The sequence below is a fragment of the Entelurus aequoreus genome, linkage group LG18 (assembly GCF_033978785.1).
Source record: "Entelurus aequoreus isolate RoL-2023_Sb linkage group LG18, RoL_Eaeq_v1.1, whole genome shotgun sequence".
NCBI classification, from domain to species: domain Eukaryota; kingdom Metazoa; phylum Chordata; class Actinopteri; order Syngnathiformes; family Syngnathidae; genus Entelurus; species Entelurus aequoreus.
Genome location: NC_084748.1, coordinates 22,078,908 through 22,096,288, shown reverse-complemented (window position 1 = coordinate 22,096,288; position 17,381 = coordinate 22,078,908). Strand labels below are relative to the sequence as shown.

At 40.0% G+C, this 17,381-nt stretch overlaps 1 protein-coding gene across 2 annotated transcripts in view; it reads left to right on the top strand.

Annotated features, from left to right (window-relative positions):
* Positions 1-643: 643 nt before the first annotated feature.
* The window catches only part of LOC133633938 (uncharacterized), a 29,882-nt gene continuing 13,144 nt past the window's right edge, over positions 644-17,381 (top strand). For both annotated transcript variants that reach the window (XM_062026774.1, XM_062026773.1), the window contains exons 1-4: positions 644-1,029; positions 6,108-6,427; positions 6,525-6,589; positions 6,827-6,984. In XM_062026774.1, coding sequence (XP_061882758.1) covers positions 774-1,029; positions 6,108-6,427; positions 6,525-6,589; positions 6,827-6,984 — 799 coding nt within the window. In that variant the 5' untranslated portion in view covers positions 644-773. The remainder of the gene's footprint in view (positions 1,030-6,107; positions 6,428-6,524; positions 6,590-6,826; positions 6,985-17,381) is intronic.

Sequence of the window (17,381 nt, the reverse complement as noted above, 5' to 3'; positions counted from 1 at the left end):
TGCTTTGTTTTAGCAATCAAGAATGTTTAAGTTGTTGCTATCCTTCTTTGTGGGGACATTGATGATTGTCATGTCATGTTCGTATGTACTTTGAGGACGCTCCACACGCTGTGGGTCTTTGCTCTCGTCCAGCATTCTGTTTGTGTTTACTTTTTAGCCAGTTCAGTTTTAGTTTCCTTAAGCTTCAATGCATTTTCTTAGGGGCACTCACCTTTTGTTTATTTTTGTTTTTAGCATTAGATACCTTTTCACCTGCATGCTGCCTCCCACTGTCGTCTGCATATTGGGTTCACGACAAACCATCGTCGTCTCACACGACCTGTTCCCGACATCTACAAAGCAATTAGCTACCGGCTGCCACCTGCTGATATGGAAGAATATTACATTGTTACGCTGCCGAGCTCTTGACAGCACAGACACTCAACAACGGCACATTATTTGCAGACTATAATTACTTGTTTGCGAAAAATATTTTTAACCCAAATAGGTGAAATTACATAATCTCCCACGGCACACCGGACTGCATCTCACGGCACACTAGTGTGCCGCAGAACAGTGGTTGAAAAACACTGATTTATAGAGTAAGGTTCCACCTCGGCCCAAACTCCATATCAAAAGGTGGCGGTATTGCGCACCACAGGGTTGCTTGCCAACCACCAATAAACCAAAGAAGAAGAAAAAGAGACAGAAGAAGAAACGGGCAGCGACTCCCAATCCCACTGGCTGGCCCGCATTGACGCTCCAGTGTTTTTGTGGCGGCGGAATTTACCAAAATGGACGACTCCAAACAACACGTTGGGCCTCTTGGTGGGATGTTTGAGTACAGAAAACTCACAGACGGATCAATCGACCGGCAAAAAGTAGTTTGTACTCTCTGCAGAAAGGAGTTTTCCTTTCACCGAAGCACTAGCAGCCTGAAGTATCACATCAACGCCAAGCACAGACCGGCCGGGGATTTCTCTGCTAATATTTCGACCACCGCAACGCCCGGCTTGAGCCAAAACACTCCAACAAAACGCCGGTACCTCAGTAAGTTTTAATCTCATTCAATCGGCAAATAAATACCTAGCAAAATAAATGAAATTCTGAACCGGAAATACGGAAGCAGTGGGAATTTGGGGATGTGAATTTGGGGAATGTCGTGAATATCGTCTGAGCCTTTTAATGTAGAAACTGTTTTAATTACTGAAGTGCCGTGTATAATTCTTAACATTAGTTAAAGTTGTTGTTCCGATCATTGTAAGTGTATGAATATCGAGGTAACTTGCACATTTTGCGTAGGAATAACAAGGCACCATCGGTAGCTTTGTCCCGAACAATCTTATGTCCAGTGTATTGCTTGTATTCCGACACGTGACTTCTTCCCGGAAGTGAAAACCAGTGGTGGTCATCAAAGCTAAGATGTTTCTTGGACAGCAAGAAGCGCGCGAACTATATGCGTGCAAAGGAGGCTTACATATTCATACAAAATGCATATTAGAGTAAAACATCAAAGTATGCAATGAAATAGATTCTTATACTAAATCGAAAAAAAATGTTGAGTAATATATGCACCTGAGGATAGGTTCATTGGAAACACTAAATCGGTCCTAGTGTGTGAATGTGAGTGTGAATGTTGTCTGTCTATCTGTGTTGGCCCTGCGATGAGGTGGCGACTTGTCCAGGGTGTACCCTGCCTACTGCCCGAATGCAGCTGAGATAGGCTCCAGCAACCCCGCAACCCCGAACGGGACAAGCGGTAGAAAATGGATGGATGGATGGATATCAAGGATAATACGTTGGTCAAGTTCTCCGACATATCAAACGATTGTGCTCCAAATGCCATTCTGCATGACAAAACAGATGGAAAATTGGAAAAGTATGAAGGTCTACAACTTCTTTGTGTGTGACTGAGTCAAGGAAATTGGTATCAACTCTACCAGATAAATATGCAGCTTTTTTTGCTCGAATTATGTGGGATTTCATGATTTAACTTTGCGTCTACTGATGTGTGTTGGTGTTGCACACGCTGTTTACGAGTAGCGTGCTTTGCCTGTCTTGATCAAAATATTACTATAAATGTCAACATTGTGTATGTGCTGAAAGCTTAACTTATGATTCTTGCCTTTAGTAAAAGCTTAAAACTGTCTTAGGTTTTGTTCAAATTTCTTTTATCTAGACTCGCCGGGTTAGTGCTTTTCGAAGCACTCGTAGCAAACATTTGTTTAAGAAATACAAATAATGTCAAGATAATATTTAAATGGGAAATAATAATCATTAAAAGTATACCAAACAAACCTTTAACAAATTGATCAGTGAAAATGTGTGCATTCTTTGACTCTTGGACTGGAGTGTGTGCTGTTTTTCTCGTTGTTTCGTAAAATATTGCACTCTTCCCCCCTTTTTATTTACCTTTCGAGGAACTCTGAGGAAACGTTTATCTTTTTCGCGATATAAACGTTTTGTACAGCCGAAAACAACACAAGCATAGGGCTTTTTTGGGGGGAGAAAGGCTAAATTGAGCCTAGTACCAATTGAGAACACTGCTAGCATGACCACCAAGCATGTGCGGGACGTCAGTAAATTCCAGGCTATAGCTGGGTTGCAAGTGACTTCACATTCGTTTTTCTTCTTCGTGTTTTACCTCACCTGATGGTCAAGCAGTTTGAGCGTAGCATTAAGTGAGGGCGAGTGTAGAGTTTGAGCAGACAATGCCATAATTCTGTTCCGTTTGTGGGTGTTCCAGTCGTTCAAATGGAGAGATAGAAAATAGTTTTCATAGAGTCCCAAAAAAAGTGTTTCTTAAAGTTTAATAAAGTCAGGGGAAAAAACGCAAGTGCGTCGAAAGAAAGGGCTCCTAACTTGTGGAATACAATCAGACCGCTTGTGTCTGCAGTGATCCCTTTGTTTTTGAACATTTGATTTGTTTGAGAAACTTTCTGTGATTCAATCGAGTTTATTCTTTACTGTATTAGTATTTTTTTTAATAAAAGGATAAATAAAAGGAAGTCTAAGTCTAAGTTTTTGAGAGCCGAACTAAACGTAAGAAAGGGACAAGAGCTCGCATTAGTTTGTCTTCTTTTGTGGTTGCTATGCTTAAATATAATTACCAATACCTGCTTGTGCAAATAAACTAACATGTTAAGTCCTAGTACTAAGTATTGTGATTGTTGGTCCAATACACCGTATTTTCATTGTCATACATAACAGTAACAAAAAGCTTGTGTTTTTGTTGATCAGGAAAGCCAAGTGCTTTATTTGACACGGATGACCACATTATATTAAATGTCCTTAATAATATCAGAGTTTCCCCTTAACTGTAAAGATACTTGTGGGGGTGTGGTTACTCATTCTCTTTCTATGCCACATCAATGTGGAATGCGCTCCCAACAGGTATAAAAGAAAGGGCATCTCTATCCTCCTTCAAAACCGCAATAAAAGTTCACCTCCAGGCAGCTACAACCCTAAACTAACACCCTCCCCGGATTGCTAATAATCAAATGTAAACAATCAAATGCAGATACTTTTTCTTTTTCTTATGCCTTCTGATCTCTCTCTCTCTCTCTCTCTATGTCCACTACTTGATGTCCATACCCCCCCCTCCACACCCCTTATTGTAAATAATGTACCACTACTTGATGTCCATACCCCCCCCTCTCCACACCCCTTATTGTAAATAATGTAAATAATTCAATGTGATTATCTTGTGTGATGACTGTATTATGATGATAGTATATATGATAGTATATATCTGTATCATGAATCAATTTAAGTGGACCCCGACTTAAACAAGTTGAAAAACTTATTCGGGTGTTACCATTTAGTGGTCAATTGTACGGAATATGTACTTCACTGTGCAACCTACTAATAAAAGTCTCAATCAATCAATCAATGGGCGTGGTCACCATGATGTCATTGAGTATTGTGCATAAATGGCTATGGTGATATGATTATCTTTAAAAAGGCTCAAATAATGTATTCATACATCTAAAAACAAATCTGTTATAAAATTAGTATTCCATCCATCCATTTCCTACCGCTTGCCCCTTTTGGGGTCGCGGGGGGTGCTGGAGCCTATCTCAGCTGCATTCGGGTTATTAGTATAACTTTTTTATTGCTTTGCCATATTTTTCAATTGTTGCTGCTTTTTGTATAATGTACTTTGAGATTTATTTAAGTGTTTCCAGACTTTTAATGACTTTTTTTTAACAAGAATAAGATCAAATGTACCCACATTTTACATGTTTTGACCTGCAATGTTGTTGCGAGTGACGGCGCTGATTTGCGTTCCTCAGGGAAAATGACGTCACGACTATTGTCGATAAATGAATTTAAAAAACATACCGCGCTAGTGTTGATGAAAAATACTTTGAATGGCAGTTGCCATTTTGTTATGCTCAGACAGCGTACACTGCCGCTTCCGACATGTTTATCTCAGGTAAGCAGGGAGAGGTGAACATAGGGCTGGGCGATAAAACAATAACAATATATATCGCGATAGACATGTGATCAATATCAATAGAAAATGGGGTCGATAGAACGTTCGATAATTTCACTGAGTTCTTTAGAAAAAAATAGGAAGAAAGGCAGAGCCGGAACCGCACGGCATTCTGGGGGGTGTAGGCAGAGGAAGGGCTTTGGCCCCTCGACCTATCACGGCCGAGCCTGAACCGCAAGGCATTCTGGGAAATGCTAATAGGAAGAAAAAAGCAAAAAAAAAGCAACAACGGCTAGCTAACGACGAGGAGTGAAACCAAACGGGAATATGAGCGCGGCAGCACGAGAGGAAATTGTAAATAAAAAAGGAAACGTCACGGCACCAGTTTGGCAGTATTTTGGATTTTTAAAAATCCGATACGAATCAGAGTAATACTGTGCAAACTTTGCAAGGTCGTCGTCCCGACCAAGTCTGGGAACACGACAAACTTATTTTACCACCTGAGCCGCTCTCACCCGCTGGAGTACAGCAGTATCAAACAGCCACAACCATCTACATCAGCCGGTGCAAGTGGAACAGCACCGAAGCGGCAACAACAGACCACCATCGTCTCGATGGTGGTCTGTTGTTGCCGCAGACAGTATTACTCGGCAGCAGTGCCATACGACACAAATTCAAAACGTTATAAAGAAATAACGGATGCAGTGGTGTATCAATTAGCGAAGGACATGCTACCGCTCAGCATAGTTGAGAAGTCTGGGTACAAGAATCTCATACACGTGCTCGACCCCCGTTATGTTCTACCTGGCCGAAAGCACTTTTCCAAGACAGCTATTCCTAAGCTTTACACAATGTGCAGGGAATCCGTGGAAAAGGAGATACTGAAGTTGGTTTGATTTTTCCATAAATGACTGAAGAGAGTAACAGGTTTGTTTTGTCACAGATGTTCAGACGCAAGTTTATTCCGATGTTTACAATATTCTGTAAGACATGTTTTTTTCTGCTTGCTTAATGTGACTGTTATTTATTTGCATATATTGTTACCAATATGGCTTTAAAGCCTGAGTTGTACACTACTCGTTTCTTAATTACAATACGTTGCACATTTTGTTGGATTAAGCATTTATTCAATGTCAATATTTGCACATCGACCAGTATTTTCTTATATCTGACTGTTTTTCATAATGCTGACCTTGTTCTAAAGGTTAAAGGTTATATTTAAAATAAAAGTATTTAAATTCAGCCTTTTTTCTCCTGGTCTTTATTTAGAATAGGTTTTTTTTTAATCAATAATTATCGATATCAACTGATATGAAACACTTATATCGTGATACATTTTTAGTCATATCGCCCAGCCCTAGGTGAACATAAATTTTGAATTGTATTAGTTTAATTTCAGATACATTTTGAACACAATTGTATCCATTACATATAACCATACTATACTACATCATCATTAACAGAGTTTAACGCTACAACTTAAGAAAAAGAAGAATATTAAAAATAGAAATACCATTTATTAATTTGGGACCTATTGAAACCACTCAAATCACTAACTTTGGGTCACAGGGACTAACGACATTGAAAACCTATCAACATCACTGGGTATTAGTCTGGTTAATCCACAACAGGCCTGTGATTAATCTGATTAAAAATGTAACCATTTGACAGCCGTGTTTTTTGCCTACAGGGCTGGACTTAAGTCAAGAATCTTCTGAGCGTATGTCTTTGATCCAGACTCACTCAAACCACAACTACATCCCTGATGCTGCTCTGCCACCTGGTGAGACATGGCTTCAAGGCGGACCGTCGCGAGCAGTGCTTTCTTTGCCTTCCTGTTTGTGCATTTACGATCCAGGACCTTCTGATCTGGGATCCTCTGGCGATGTGCATATGGACCAGAGGAAGGTGTATGCCAAGTGTCACCTTCAACAGGGCATACTCTTTGGACCTTATGTTGGAGAATTGACCAAAGCCCACATGCCAACTAACCTGAAATATGCCTGGGCTGTAAGTCACAGTTTGTTTCAGAGTAACATTCTGTTGGTTATATTTAGTGAAAAATGCAACTGAATGTAAACACTAATTACCTTTGTACTTTCTGCAGATCAGGAATGATGCTGCTTTTGTCTATGTTGATGCCTCTGATGAAAACAAATCAAACTGGATGAGGTGCTGTTTATTTATTGAAAACAACAATAATAACAAAATATACATATCATCTGTAATGGTATTTATTTTTAGCATGTTATTTATAGTTTGTCCTGTATTTTAATTGCACCTTACAAAGTAGCCGCCGTAATGTTGGCATGCTCTCATGTTTGAGGACAAAACATTTTATTCTGTTCTATTCTAAATTTAAATATTACTAACTTGTACAAGTCATTTATTCATTGCTCTGTGTTTCAGGTATGTTACCTATAGCAGCAGTGAGAACCAACACAACATGGTTGTTTTCCAGTTCTATCAAAACATCTACTACAAGGTTTCACAGCCCATCCCAGAGGGTGATGAGCTCAAGGTTTGGATCGGCAGGGATTATGCCAAATTGCTGGGCCTCAGGATGGGTGAGTTTTGGATCACCAGATACAATATGTTGTATATGCAGATTTGCAGGTCAGTTTACCTCTGTAATGTATAAAAACAAGAATGGATTATTTTGAAAAATATTTTTTTTAGTAGTTTTCAAATATTTGGCTTCCCTGAAGAGAAATTACATTTCATATAAAAACTGTCAAAAATAATGTTCGACTAGGGTGAGGAATTCCTCTAAATAATTGCGTTTTTTAACACACAACATTTTTATAGGACACCAGCTCTACATAAATTACACTTAGCTACTTTTCTCTTCTTTGCCAGTAAAGTAACGCCACACAGCTGAGATGACAACGGCGCTTGGCTAATTAACTAGCGCCCTATTAAGGCTGGGCGATATGGCTGAAAACTATACCACAATTAGGGATGTCACGGTATGAACATTTCTTATCACGGTTATTGTGACCAAAATTATCACAGTTATCATTATTATTATGGTAATTTTAAATGTGCTCAAAATGTTAAAAAAGTACTTACAAATCCTTTAACCAAGTTTTATTAAAAAAACCACAAACAACACATTCAAAATGTATATATGTATCTCAAGTAGAAAAATGAATGTGCATATGAAAGCAACACAAGCGTTATAAATAAAGTAATATAGCAGAATAAACAAAGTAATATGGCAGAAACAAAATAATACTACAAAATAAATAAATGTGAACATTTTTCAAGATGACACCTTATGGACATACGACGTAACTGCACTTTTTGTCAATTAAGATAAAAATAGTGTTCATATATGAGGTCGAGTCTTACACATCGGACTGCAAGATTATGGGCAAAATAATAATTCAGATTATTTTTATCAATATTGAAATCACTATTATTAATCAGGATTATTCATTATGTTTGGTAAAACAGTGTTGGGGCGTGAACGCGACGGCAACATGCAATTTGTAATATCTAATAAAAATACCCTAGATAAACGTTATCTATATATTTAAAGACACTTTTTTTTTTGTTTATTAATAGTATCAGCTTTTTTATTACATGATGTCTTTATCTCTATTTTTACATTTTCATAGGGAGAGGTACTTTGTGTTAATGCATTTACATGTACTAATGTGTGTACATGTACATGCTCTATCGGGACAGATCCATTGAGAGTTTGAGCAGAAATCTGTCGTATAGGTATTACTTATACACATTATAAAACATTACCAAAATGCTATGTCACATAAATGATTATTAAAGTAATTACTTTGTGAATGAAAAAACACAAGTAATGTAAAAAAAAACATGGTGTTTACTTTTTGATATCAATATAAAACACAAAGCAGTTTGGCTAATAATGATAAAGCCAAATAAACAAGCTTTGTTCTTCAACAACCATGTACTTCAGTGCAACAGTTTGGCCAACAAAAATAAACAGGAGTGATACCTCTCACATCTAATACACTATATTTGTGGCTCACTGACAACTCAGCCTCCGTTCAATTCGATGAGATGACAAAACATTTAGCTAGTATTGATGTTATTGCAACATTGACAAAGAGCAGTTAAATTAAAGGACGAGTGAGCATACCAATAAACAAACTAAATAATTTATAAACAAGTTGTGGCAACATTTCTGACACATCCCCTGCGCATGGTAACTCTCAGTCCCAGCAGCTGACGGACGGACGCTAGTTGCACTTTCAAAATGAAGCCACAACATTTTTCTCCTTCTACAGTATTGCGCTCTTAAAGGCACACCAAGACTCCACGGAAGCGAGTGAAATGAAGGAAACAAAGCGATCGGAGGCAACATTTTCAAAGCAAAGTCTGTGTAGTCGCCACCATGTTTTGTCGAGTCGAACGGCTGCAGTGCGCATGCGCTTCAGTCTTCAGTGTTGCCTAAAATGTATTAATAAATGCCGGTTTTTTGGTAATTACAAATTTAAAAGGTATTATTAAAGGCCTACTGAAATGAAATTTTCTTATTTAAACGGGGATAGCAGATCCATTCTATGTGTCATACTTGATCATTTCGCCATATTTCGCCATATTTTTGCTAAAAGGATTTAGTAGAGAACATCGACGATAAAGTTCGCAACTTTTGGTCGCTGATAAAAAAGTCTTGCCTGTACCGGAAGTAGCATGACGTCACAGGTTGAAGGGCTCCTCACATTTGCACATTGTTTAGACCAGCAGCAAGAGCGATTCGGACCGAGAAAGCGACGATTACCCCATTAATTTGAGCGAGGATGAAAGATTTGTGGATGAGGAAAGTGAAAGTAAAGGATTAGAGTGCAGTGCAGGACGTATCTTTTTTCGCTCTGACCGTAACTTAGGTACAAGGGCTCATTGGATTCCACACTTTCTCCTTTTTCTATTGTGGATCACGGATTTGTATTTTAAACCACCTCAGATACAACATTCTCTTGAAAATGAGTCGAGAACGCGAAATGGACATTCACAGTGGCTTTTATCTCCACGACAATACATCAGCGAAGCACTTTAGCTACGGAGCGTAATAGCATAGTGCTTAACTGCAGACAGAAACAGAAGAAATAAGCCCCTGACTGGAAGGATAGACAGAAGATCAACAATACTACCAAACCCTGGACCTGTACCCACACGGTTAATGCTGTCCAGCCTGGCGAAGCCTAGCAATGCTGTTGCTAACGACACCATTGAAGCTAACTTAGCTACGGAACCTCGACAGAGCTATGCTAAAAACTTTAGCTCTTCACCTACGCCAGCCCTCATCTGCTCATCACGACCCGTGCTCACCTGCGTTCCAGCGATCGACGGCGCGACGGAGGACTTCACCACGATGATCGGTGCGGTCGGCGGCCCGGAGACGGAGGAAGTCAACCCAGACACCGGTAAGAACAGCGGCGCGGCGGCGGACGGCGTTGTAGCTTTCGATGACACCCCGGCCGCCATCATATTTCCCCAAAGTTACGTACGTGACATGCACATAGCGGCACGCACGTACGGGCAAACGATCAAATGTTTGGAAGCCAAAGCTGTACTCACGGTAGCGCGTCTGCTATCCAACTCAAAGTCCTCCTGGTTGTGTTGCTGTAGCCAGCCGCTAATACACCGATTCCACCTACAGCTTTCTTATTTGCAGTCTCCATTGTTCATTAAACAAATTGCAAAAGATTCACCAACACAGATGTCCATAATACTGTGGAATTATGTGGTGAAAACAGACGACTTAAACTGGCCACCGTGCTATTCCAAAATGTCTGCTTCAACCCGTGACGTCACGCGCAAACGTCATCATACCGAGACGTTTTCAGCCGGATATTTCCCAGGAAATTTAAAATTGCACTTTATAAGTTAACCCGGCCGTATTGGCATGTGTTGCAATGTTAAGATTTTATCATTGATATATAAACTATCAGACTGCGTGGTCGGTAGTAGTGGGTTTCAGTAGGCCTTTAACAGTCTAGAATTTTACCGCGGTTTATGTTTATACCGTTTACCGTTGCGTCCCTGATCATATAATACGTTTTTTTTTATATTGATCGATATCGATAATTATTGATACTTTTTATGACTTATTTAAAGCATGCCAATAAATACAGTAAAACAATTTCCAACTTACCAACAGTGCTATTTATCAGTAGAGAGAGTGTCTGGTAGCCAGGTAAGATGAGCGCGGTAATAAGATATATTTTATTATTAATATTTTATTACTAAGGTAATAAAATTAAGTAGATTTGAAGGTAGTTGCAGATTTGAGACACTCAATAACAGTAGTGTATAAGCTATTGAACACTACACAGAGCACTTTGTGAAGCAACTAATTAGGGCTGGGCGATATATCGATATACTCGATATATCGCGGGTTTGTCTCTGTGCGATATAGAAAATGACTATACCGTGATATTCGAGTATACGTTCTCATGCAGTTGCTTTTAGCAGCAGGCATTACACTTCAGGCATTTCTCACTCTTTGTTGTCTCTCCTTCTCACAGAGACATAAAACAAGCGCACCTTCTTACATACGTCACATACGTATACGCCCTCGTGGAGCAGAGAGGTAGCGGCATGGGTAACGTTAGCTGTGGTGCGAGTGGTAATGCGAGAGAAAGAAGGTGCGAATCTGATAACAAATTAAGGAAGAATTATGTCGAACAGACAACCGTAATTTGTCAAGTGTGGGGCAAAAGCGTTGCTACAAAAAGTAGCATTACTGCTAATACGTAGCATCATTTGAAAAGTCACCCGCTAGAGAATGAAGAGTGTTTGAAACTCAGCATGTCAACATCTCCGTTCGGTACCACACAAACAAAATGCAGAGGCACCCATTTCCACTACAACACCATATGAAAAAAAAATAGTCAACAACAGAACGAGATAACGTCCGCAGGAACCTACCACATAGCGAAGGACATACACTATTTGATTTCCTATTATGCAGCTCATTTTTATTTGACAGTTATTGAAATATCTTGTGTGACATCATGCACAAAAGTGCACTTTATTTGTTTTAAACTATTGTAGTGGCGTTCTGTACAAAAAGTGCACTTTAATTTAGTGTTGTTTTGACATGTCATTTTAGTGACATCGTGCACAAAAGTGCACTCATAGCTTGTTTTAAAATGTCTCTGACAATCTTGCACTTTCTGTTTTGAAATGACATGAATGTTTGTGCCACTGCTTAATAACTGTTTAATAAATACAGTTTTGGTCGACCATATATTAATGCAGTATGAACAAGAATGTTTTAATGTAGACACATAGAATCATCATACTGGTGTGATTATATGCATCAAGTGTTCATTCAAGGCTAAGGCAAAATATCGAGATATATATTGTGTATCGTGACATGGCCTAAAAATATTGAGATTGGGGCTGGGCAATATGTCGATATGTGCGATATATCGCGGGTTTGTCTCTGTGCGATATAGAAAATGACTATATCGTGATATTCGAGTATGCATTCTCACGCAGTTGCTTTTAGCTGCGGGCATTACACTGCATGCTCTCCTTCTCACAGACAGCAAGCGCAGCTTCTACACACGTCACATACTTAGACTTACACTTAGACAAACTTTAATGATCCACAAGGGAAATTGTTAAACACAGTAGCTCAGTTACAATGATGGAAAGTGTAAGGATGGAAAGGACAATGCAGGTATAAATAGACTAATATAGCGATAAAAAAATCTAACATATATACGAATATATACATAATATGTGTACAGAATAATATACACTACCATTCAAAAGTTTGGGGTCACATTGAAATGTCCTTATTTTTGAAGGAAAAGCACTGTACTTTTAAATGAAGATAACTTTAAACTAGTCTTAACTTTAAAGAAATACACTCTATACATTGCTAATGTGGTAAATGGCTATTCTAGCTGAAAATGTCTGGTTTTTGGTGCAATATCTACATAGGTGTATAGAGGCCCATTTCCAGCAACTATCACTCCAGTGTTCTAATGGTACTATGTGTTTGCTCATTGGCTCAGAAGGCTAATTGGTGATTAGAAAACCCTTGGGCAATCATGTTCACACATCTGAAAACAGTTCAGCTCGTTACAGAAGCTACAAAACTGACCTTCCTTTGAGCAGATTGAGTTTCTGGAGCATCACATTTGTGGGGTCAATTAAACGCTCAAAATGGCCAGAAAAAGAGAACTTTCATCTGAAACTCGACAGTCTATTCTTGTTCTTAGAAATGAAGGTTATTCCACAAAATTGTTTGGGTGACCCCAAACTTTTGAACGGTAGTGTATATACAGATATATTATATTATGTCTATAACATATATACAATATATACCAATGGCCATGTACAATAATACAGTATATACAGTATATGTGACAGCAGCAGCATAAAATAGAGAGTAGATCCAGCAGGAAATAGAAAATAGACATTAAAAACAAAGAGAAGTAGCTAACATGTCAGGTTTCAGGTAATAGGCAGATGTCATCTATTGCTGTATGGCGAGTGATTATACAGCTGGATGGAGTGTGGAATGAAGGAGTTCTTGAATCGCACAGTGCGGGAAGGAAGCTGAAGGAGCCTGTTGGAGTATGATAGGCTGACCATATTCTGAAATCCCAAAAAGAGGACAAATATATGCGTGCCAAGGCGGGCAGCACGCCAAGGCCGGGACTAGGTGAAAATTTGCCAATGATACTCGAACTTGCTTCATAAGTAATATATTTATTTAAATAAAGCATTTTTTCTCCTATGTTGACGCTAGGAATTTTCAAAATGGGGTCCCAGGGACCCCATCAAATCATACAAATGGGGTCCCACAGTAAATTTTTGGGGTACCACTTTTTTGTAAGCGTTTCGAAAACAAATGACAAATGTATGCATTATCCTGTTATATCTCACATTCTATGTTGTGTTTTGGAAAAAGGTTGTCATAAACGAGCTCTCGCCCCGCGCAGCTGTTTTGTGCTTTTCGATATGGGCTTGTAGATCATTATTTGCCACAGATACACACGTTCCTGCTTTGCACACAGTGCATTCTGCTTCCCATGTGTCACGGCCAGGACCAAAACACAAATACTTTTTCCGCAAATCATCCGTGAAGTTGCATTTACTTTTCGGCATTTCTTGTTTTCATGTCTGTCTCCACTCACTAGCTCTCTCGCTCTGTGTCTCTGCCCCTCCCTCACGAATGTTTCTGCGTGCGCACCTTCACAGCTTGTTTTGTTTAACCCCTTCTTAACTTAACTCTAGAGCAGTGGTCTCCAACCACCGGGCAGCGGCCCGGTACCGGTCCGCGGACTGATTGGTACCGGGCCGCACAAGAAATTAAAAAAAAAAAGAAAAAAAGTGTTTATTTTTTTTATTAAATCAACATAAAAAACACAATATATAAATTATTTATGAATATAGATCAATACAGTCTGCAGGGATACAGTCCGTAGGCACACATGATTGTATTTCTTAATGGAAAAAAAAAAAAAAGTTTTTAAATTTCACCCTCCACCCCTCCCCCCCCGCACTTTAATATGACAGTTTAAAGTTAGTAGAGATTCACATGAATAGCGTTCAACAGCGTCATAGTTGCCAATTCTCCCAATTTTTCCGGGAGACATCCGAAATTTGGGCGTGATGGCACTGCCTTTAGCGCCCTCTACAGTCTGCTTAAACAGCGTACCTGTTCGGCCACATGTTGAATGCATCTTCTGCTTTCACACGAAAATGACAGCAAAGCTTACTTGGTCAGCAGCCACACAGCTTACACTGACGGTGGCCGTATAACACAACTTTAACACTGTTACGTTACAAATATGCGCCACACTGTGAACCCACACCAAAAAAGAATGACAAATACATTTCTGGAGAACCTCCGCACCGTAACACAACATAAACACAACACAACAAATACCCAGAATCCCATGCAGCCCTAACTCCCAGTCTACACGCCCCGCTAGCACCAAACCCCCCCACACATCACGCCCCCCCCCCCCTCCCCTCCCTCCGTGCGTCGGTTGAGGTTAGAGAGTTAGGGCTGCATGGGATTCTGGGTATTTGTTGTGTTGTGTTTATGTTGTGTTACGGTGCGGAGGTTCTCCAGAAATGTATTTGTCATTCTTTTTTGGTGTGGGTTCACAGTGTGGCGCATATTTGTAACGTAACAGTGTTAAAGTTGTTTTTATACGGCAACCGTCAGTGTAAGCTGTGTGGCTGTTGACCAAGTATGCCTTGCTGTCTCCCACGTGTGCAAGTTAAAGCTTCATACAACATGAGGTCGGGCTGGCATGCTGTTTATGCAAGTAATAGAGGATAATATATGCAGTGCCATCATGGCACGCCCTTAATTTAGTTGTTAGGGGTTGCCGATCCCTGCCCAAGATGTACATTGAAAATACACGCAACCCTAATTCAAAATGCCGGACATTTGAGGCATTTAAGAAACCCCGCCTGGACACCCCGGACACACCCGCAAAAGAGGACATGTCCGGGGAAAAGAGGACGTATGGTCAGCCTAGAGTATGAGCTCTGCTGTCCCTTAATTGTCAGGTGGAGTGGGTGGGCAGGATTGTCCATGATGGCGAGCAGTTTGTCCAGTGTCCTCCTGTCCCTCACTGACACAAACGCCTCCAACTGCGTGCCAATAATTTGGCCGGCCTTCCGGATCAGTTTATCAATCCGGTTTGAGTCCCTTCCCTACTGTCACGACATACGTCACATTCGTATACGCCCTCGCGCAGCAAAGAGGTAGCAGCATGGCTAACGTTAGCTGTGATGCTAGCGGTAATACGAGCGAAAGAAGGTGCGAATCTGGTAACAAATGAAGGAATAATTAATTCTCCCAAAAAACAGCAGGGGGTCCATCGTCTGGCGGTGGTTTGGCTTCAAGTGGGAATATGTCGAACAGACAACCGTAATTTTTCAAGTGTGGGGCGAAAGCGTTGCTATAAAAAGTAGCATTACTGCTAATATGTAGCATCATTTGAAAAGTCACCTGCTAGAGAATGAACAGTGCTTAATCCGTATGTCAACATCTCCGTTCGGTGCCACACGCCCACACCATCAAAATGCCGAGGCAAACATTTCCAGATCAACACCGTATGAAAAAAATAGTGATTTTTTTAGTTGTGATTTCTTTCTCTACATGAAAGTTTTAAAGTAGCATATATTAATGCAGTATGAAGAAGAATTTTTTAATGTAGACACATAGAATCATCATACTGCTGTGATTATATGCATCAAGTGTTCATTCAAGGCTAAGGCAAAATATAGAGATATATATCGTGTATCGCGATATGGCCTTAAAATATCGCAATATTAAAAAAAGGCCATATCGCCCAGCCCTAATCGAGATATTAAAAAAAGGCCCTATCGCCCAGCCCTACAACTAATTAAGCCCACACATCGGAAGTGTCATGATGTTGCCGCACAGTCTGCCTTAAAACTAACAAAACTAAAGACACGTTTCAGTGATTCAGTTGATATGTCAAGATATCATAGTTTCTATTCTCACTCATGCAGATAATCCACAGCGAAACAGACATACAGTGCAACCACCGAAGTGTTATGAGAGTAGCGTATGTGTGTGCGCGCGCTCATTTAAGAATGGCATTGTGTTGGGTGAGTGAAGTGATAGGAAGAGTTAAGAGAGGGAGTGGTATCATGCAGCAGTAGTGGCAAATGTTGCGGGTTGTGTTAGCAGACCCATTGTCGACCCATGCCCTCGTCTACGGTCTGAGGCTTGGAGCCCAACAACAGCAGGAAAGGTGTAGTTGATACTTTTACCTGATTGGCTGTTAGCGTGTCCCTCCCATTGCTCAGTGACACTTCCTGTTTCCTATTTGCTGGGTTTCCAAAGCGCTAGTGACTTAAGGAAACAAGTCTTGCATCATCATTTCTGTTTTTTTCCAACCAAAAAATATAAATATACTTCAAATATTTTATCAAACACATTTTATTGTTTTAATTTGTTTTTATTTTTATTTTTTATTTTTAATTTTTATTTTTTGCCCTAGCAACTGTTAGCTAGTTACGGTGTTACATCACTCTACATTGCAGACACTGCATTTACAGTCTGTAACATGTTCAATTGAGCATTTATGTGGTAATTTGGACATCTGGATTGATCGAAGTGGTGACATTTGGCCAATATCAAACAGATCCGATCTAGAGTATGGGATCAGAGCATATTTACTGTATAGAGAGTTACGTGTTACTTCCACTTCTTATAGATTGATAAAATTGACAGCCTGGCCAAAAAAAAAACCTCACCACCAAGGTTTAACTCAGCAGATACCGTAGGTGAAAGTCACACACTCGATAATTACTGCATGGGTGATTGTGGCATTTAATCTTAATGGATTCCAATCCTAAAAATCTAATTTGTGTTACAACTTTGTTAAAAGACATCCTGTGGTCGGAGGAAATGGTGTAAATCTTTTTTAGAAGGGTCAAAATCATTGTTATGCATCAAGCATGAGAAAATATTTAGGGATATTGCAGAAACAACTAAAATAATCTTAAGAACATTTTAACGCAATATTTAAAAGCTACTAGGACAGTCGGGAAACTAGCAGGAGTCCTAATTTCCTGCCATCATCAAAAGCCAGCGACTACCACTGGATGCAAGATCCCCATCTTTTACGAATGCGTAGACTCTACAACATCGCACGGACATCGGGGGCGATACCTCTGGATTGGCAGACCGGGGTGGTGGTTCCTCTCTTTAAGAAGGGGAACCGGAGGGTGTGTTCTAACTATCGTGGATCACACTCCTCAGCCTTCTCTGTAAGGTCTATTCAGGTGTACTGGAGAGGAGGCTACGCCGGATAGTCGAACCTCGGATTCAGGAAGAACAGTGTGGTTTTCGTCCTGGTCGTGGAACTGTGGACCAGCTCTATACTCGGCAGGGTCCTTGAGGGTGCATGGGAGTTTGCCCAACCAGTCTACATGTGCTTTGTGGACTTGGAGAAGGCTTTTC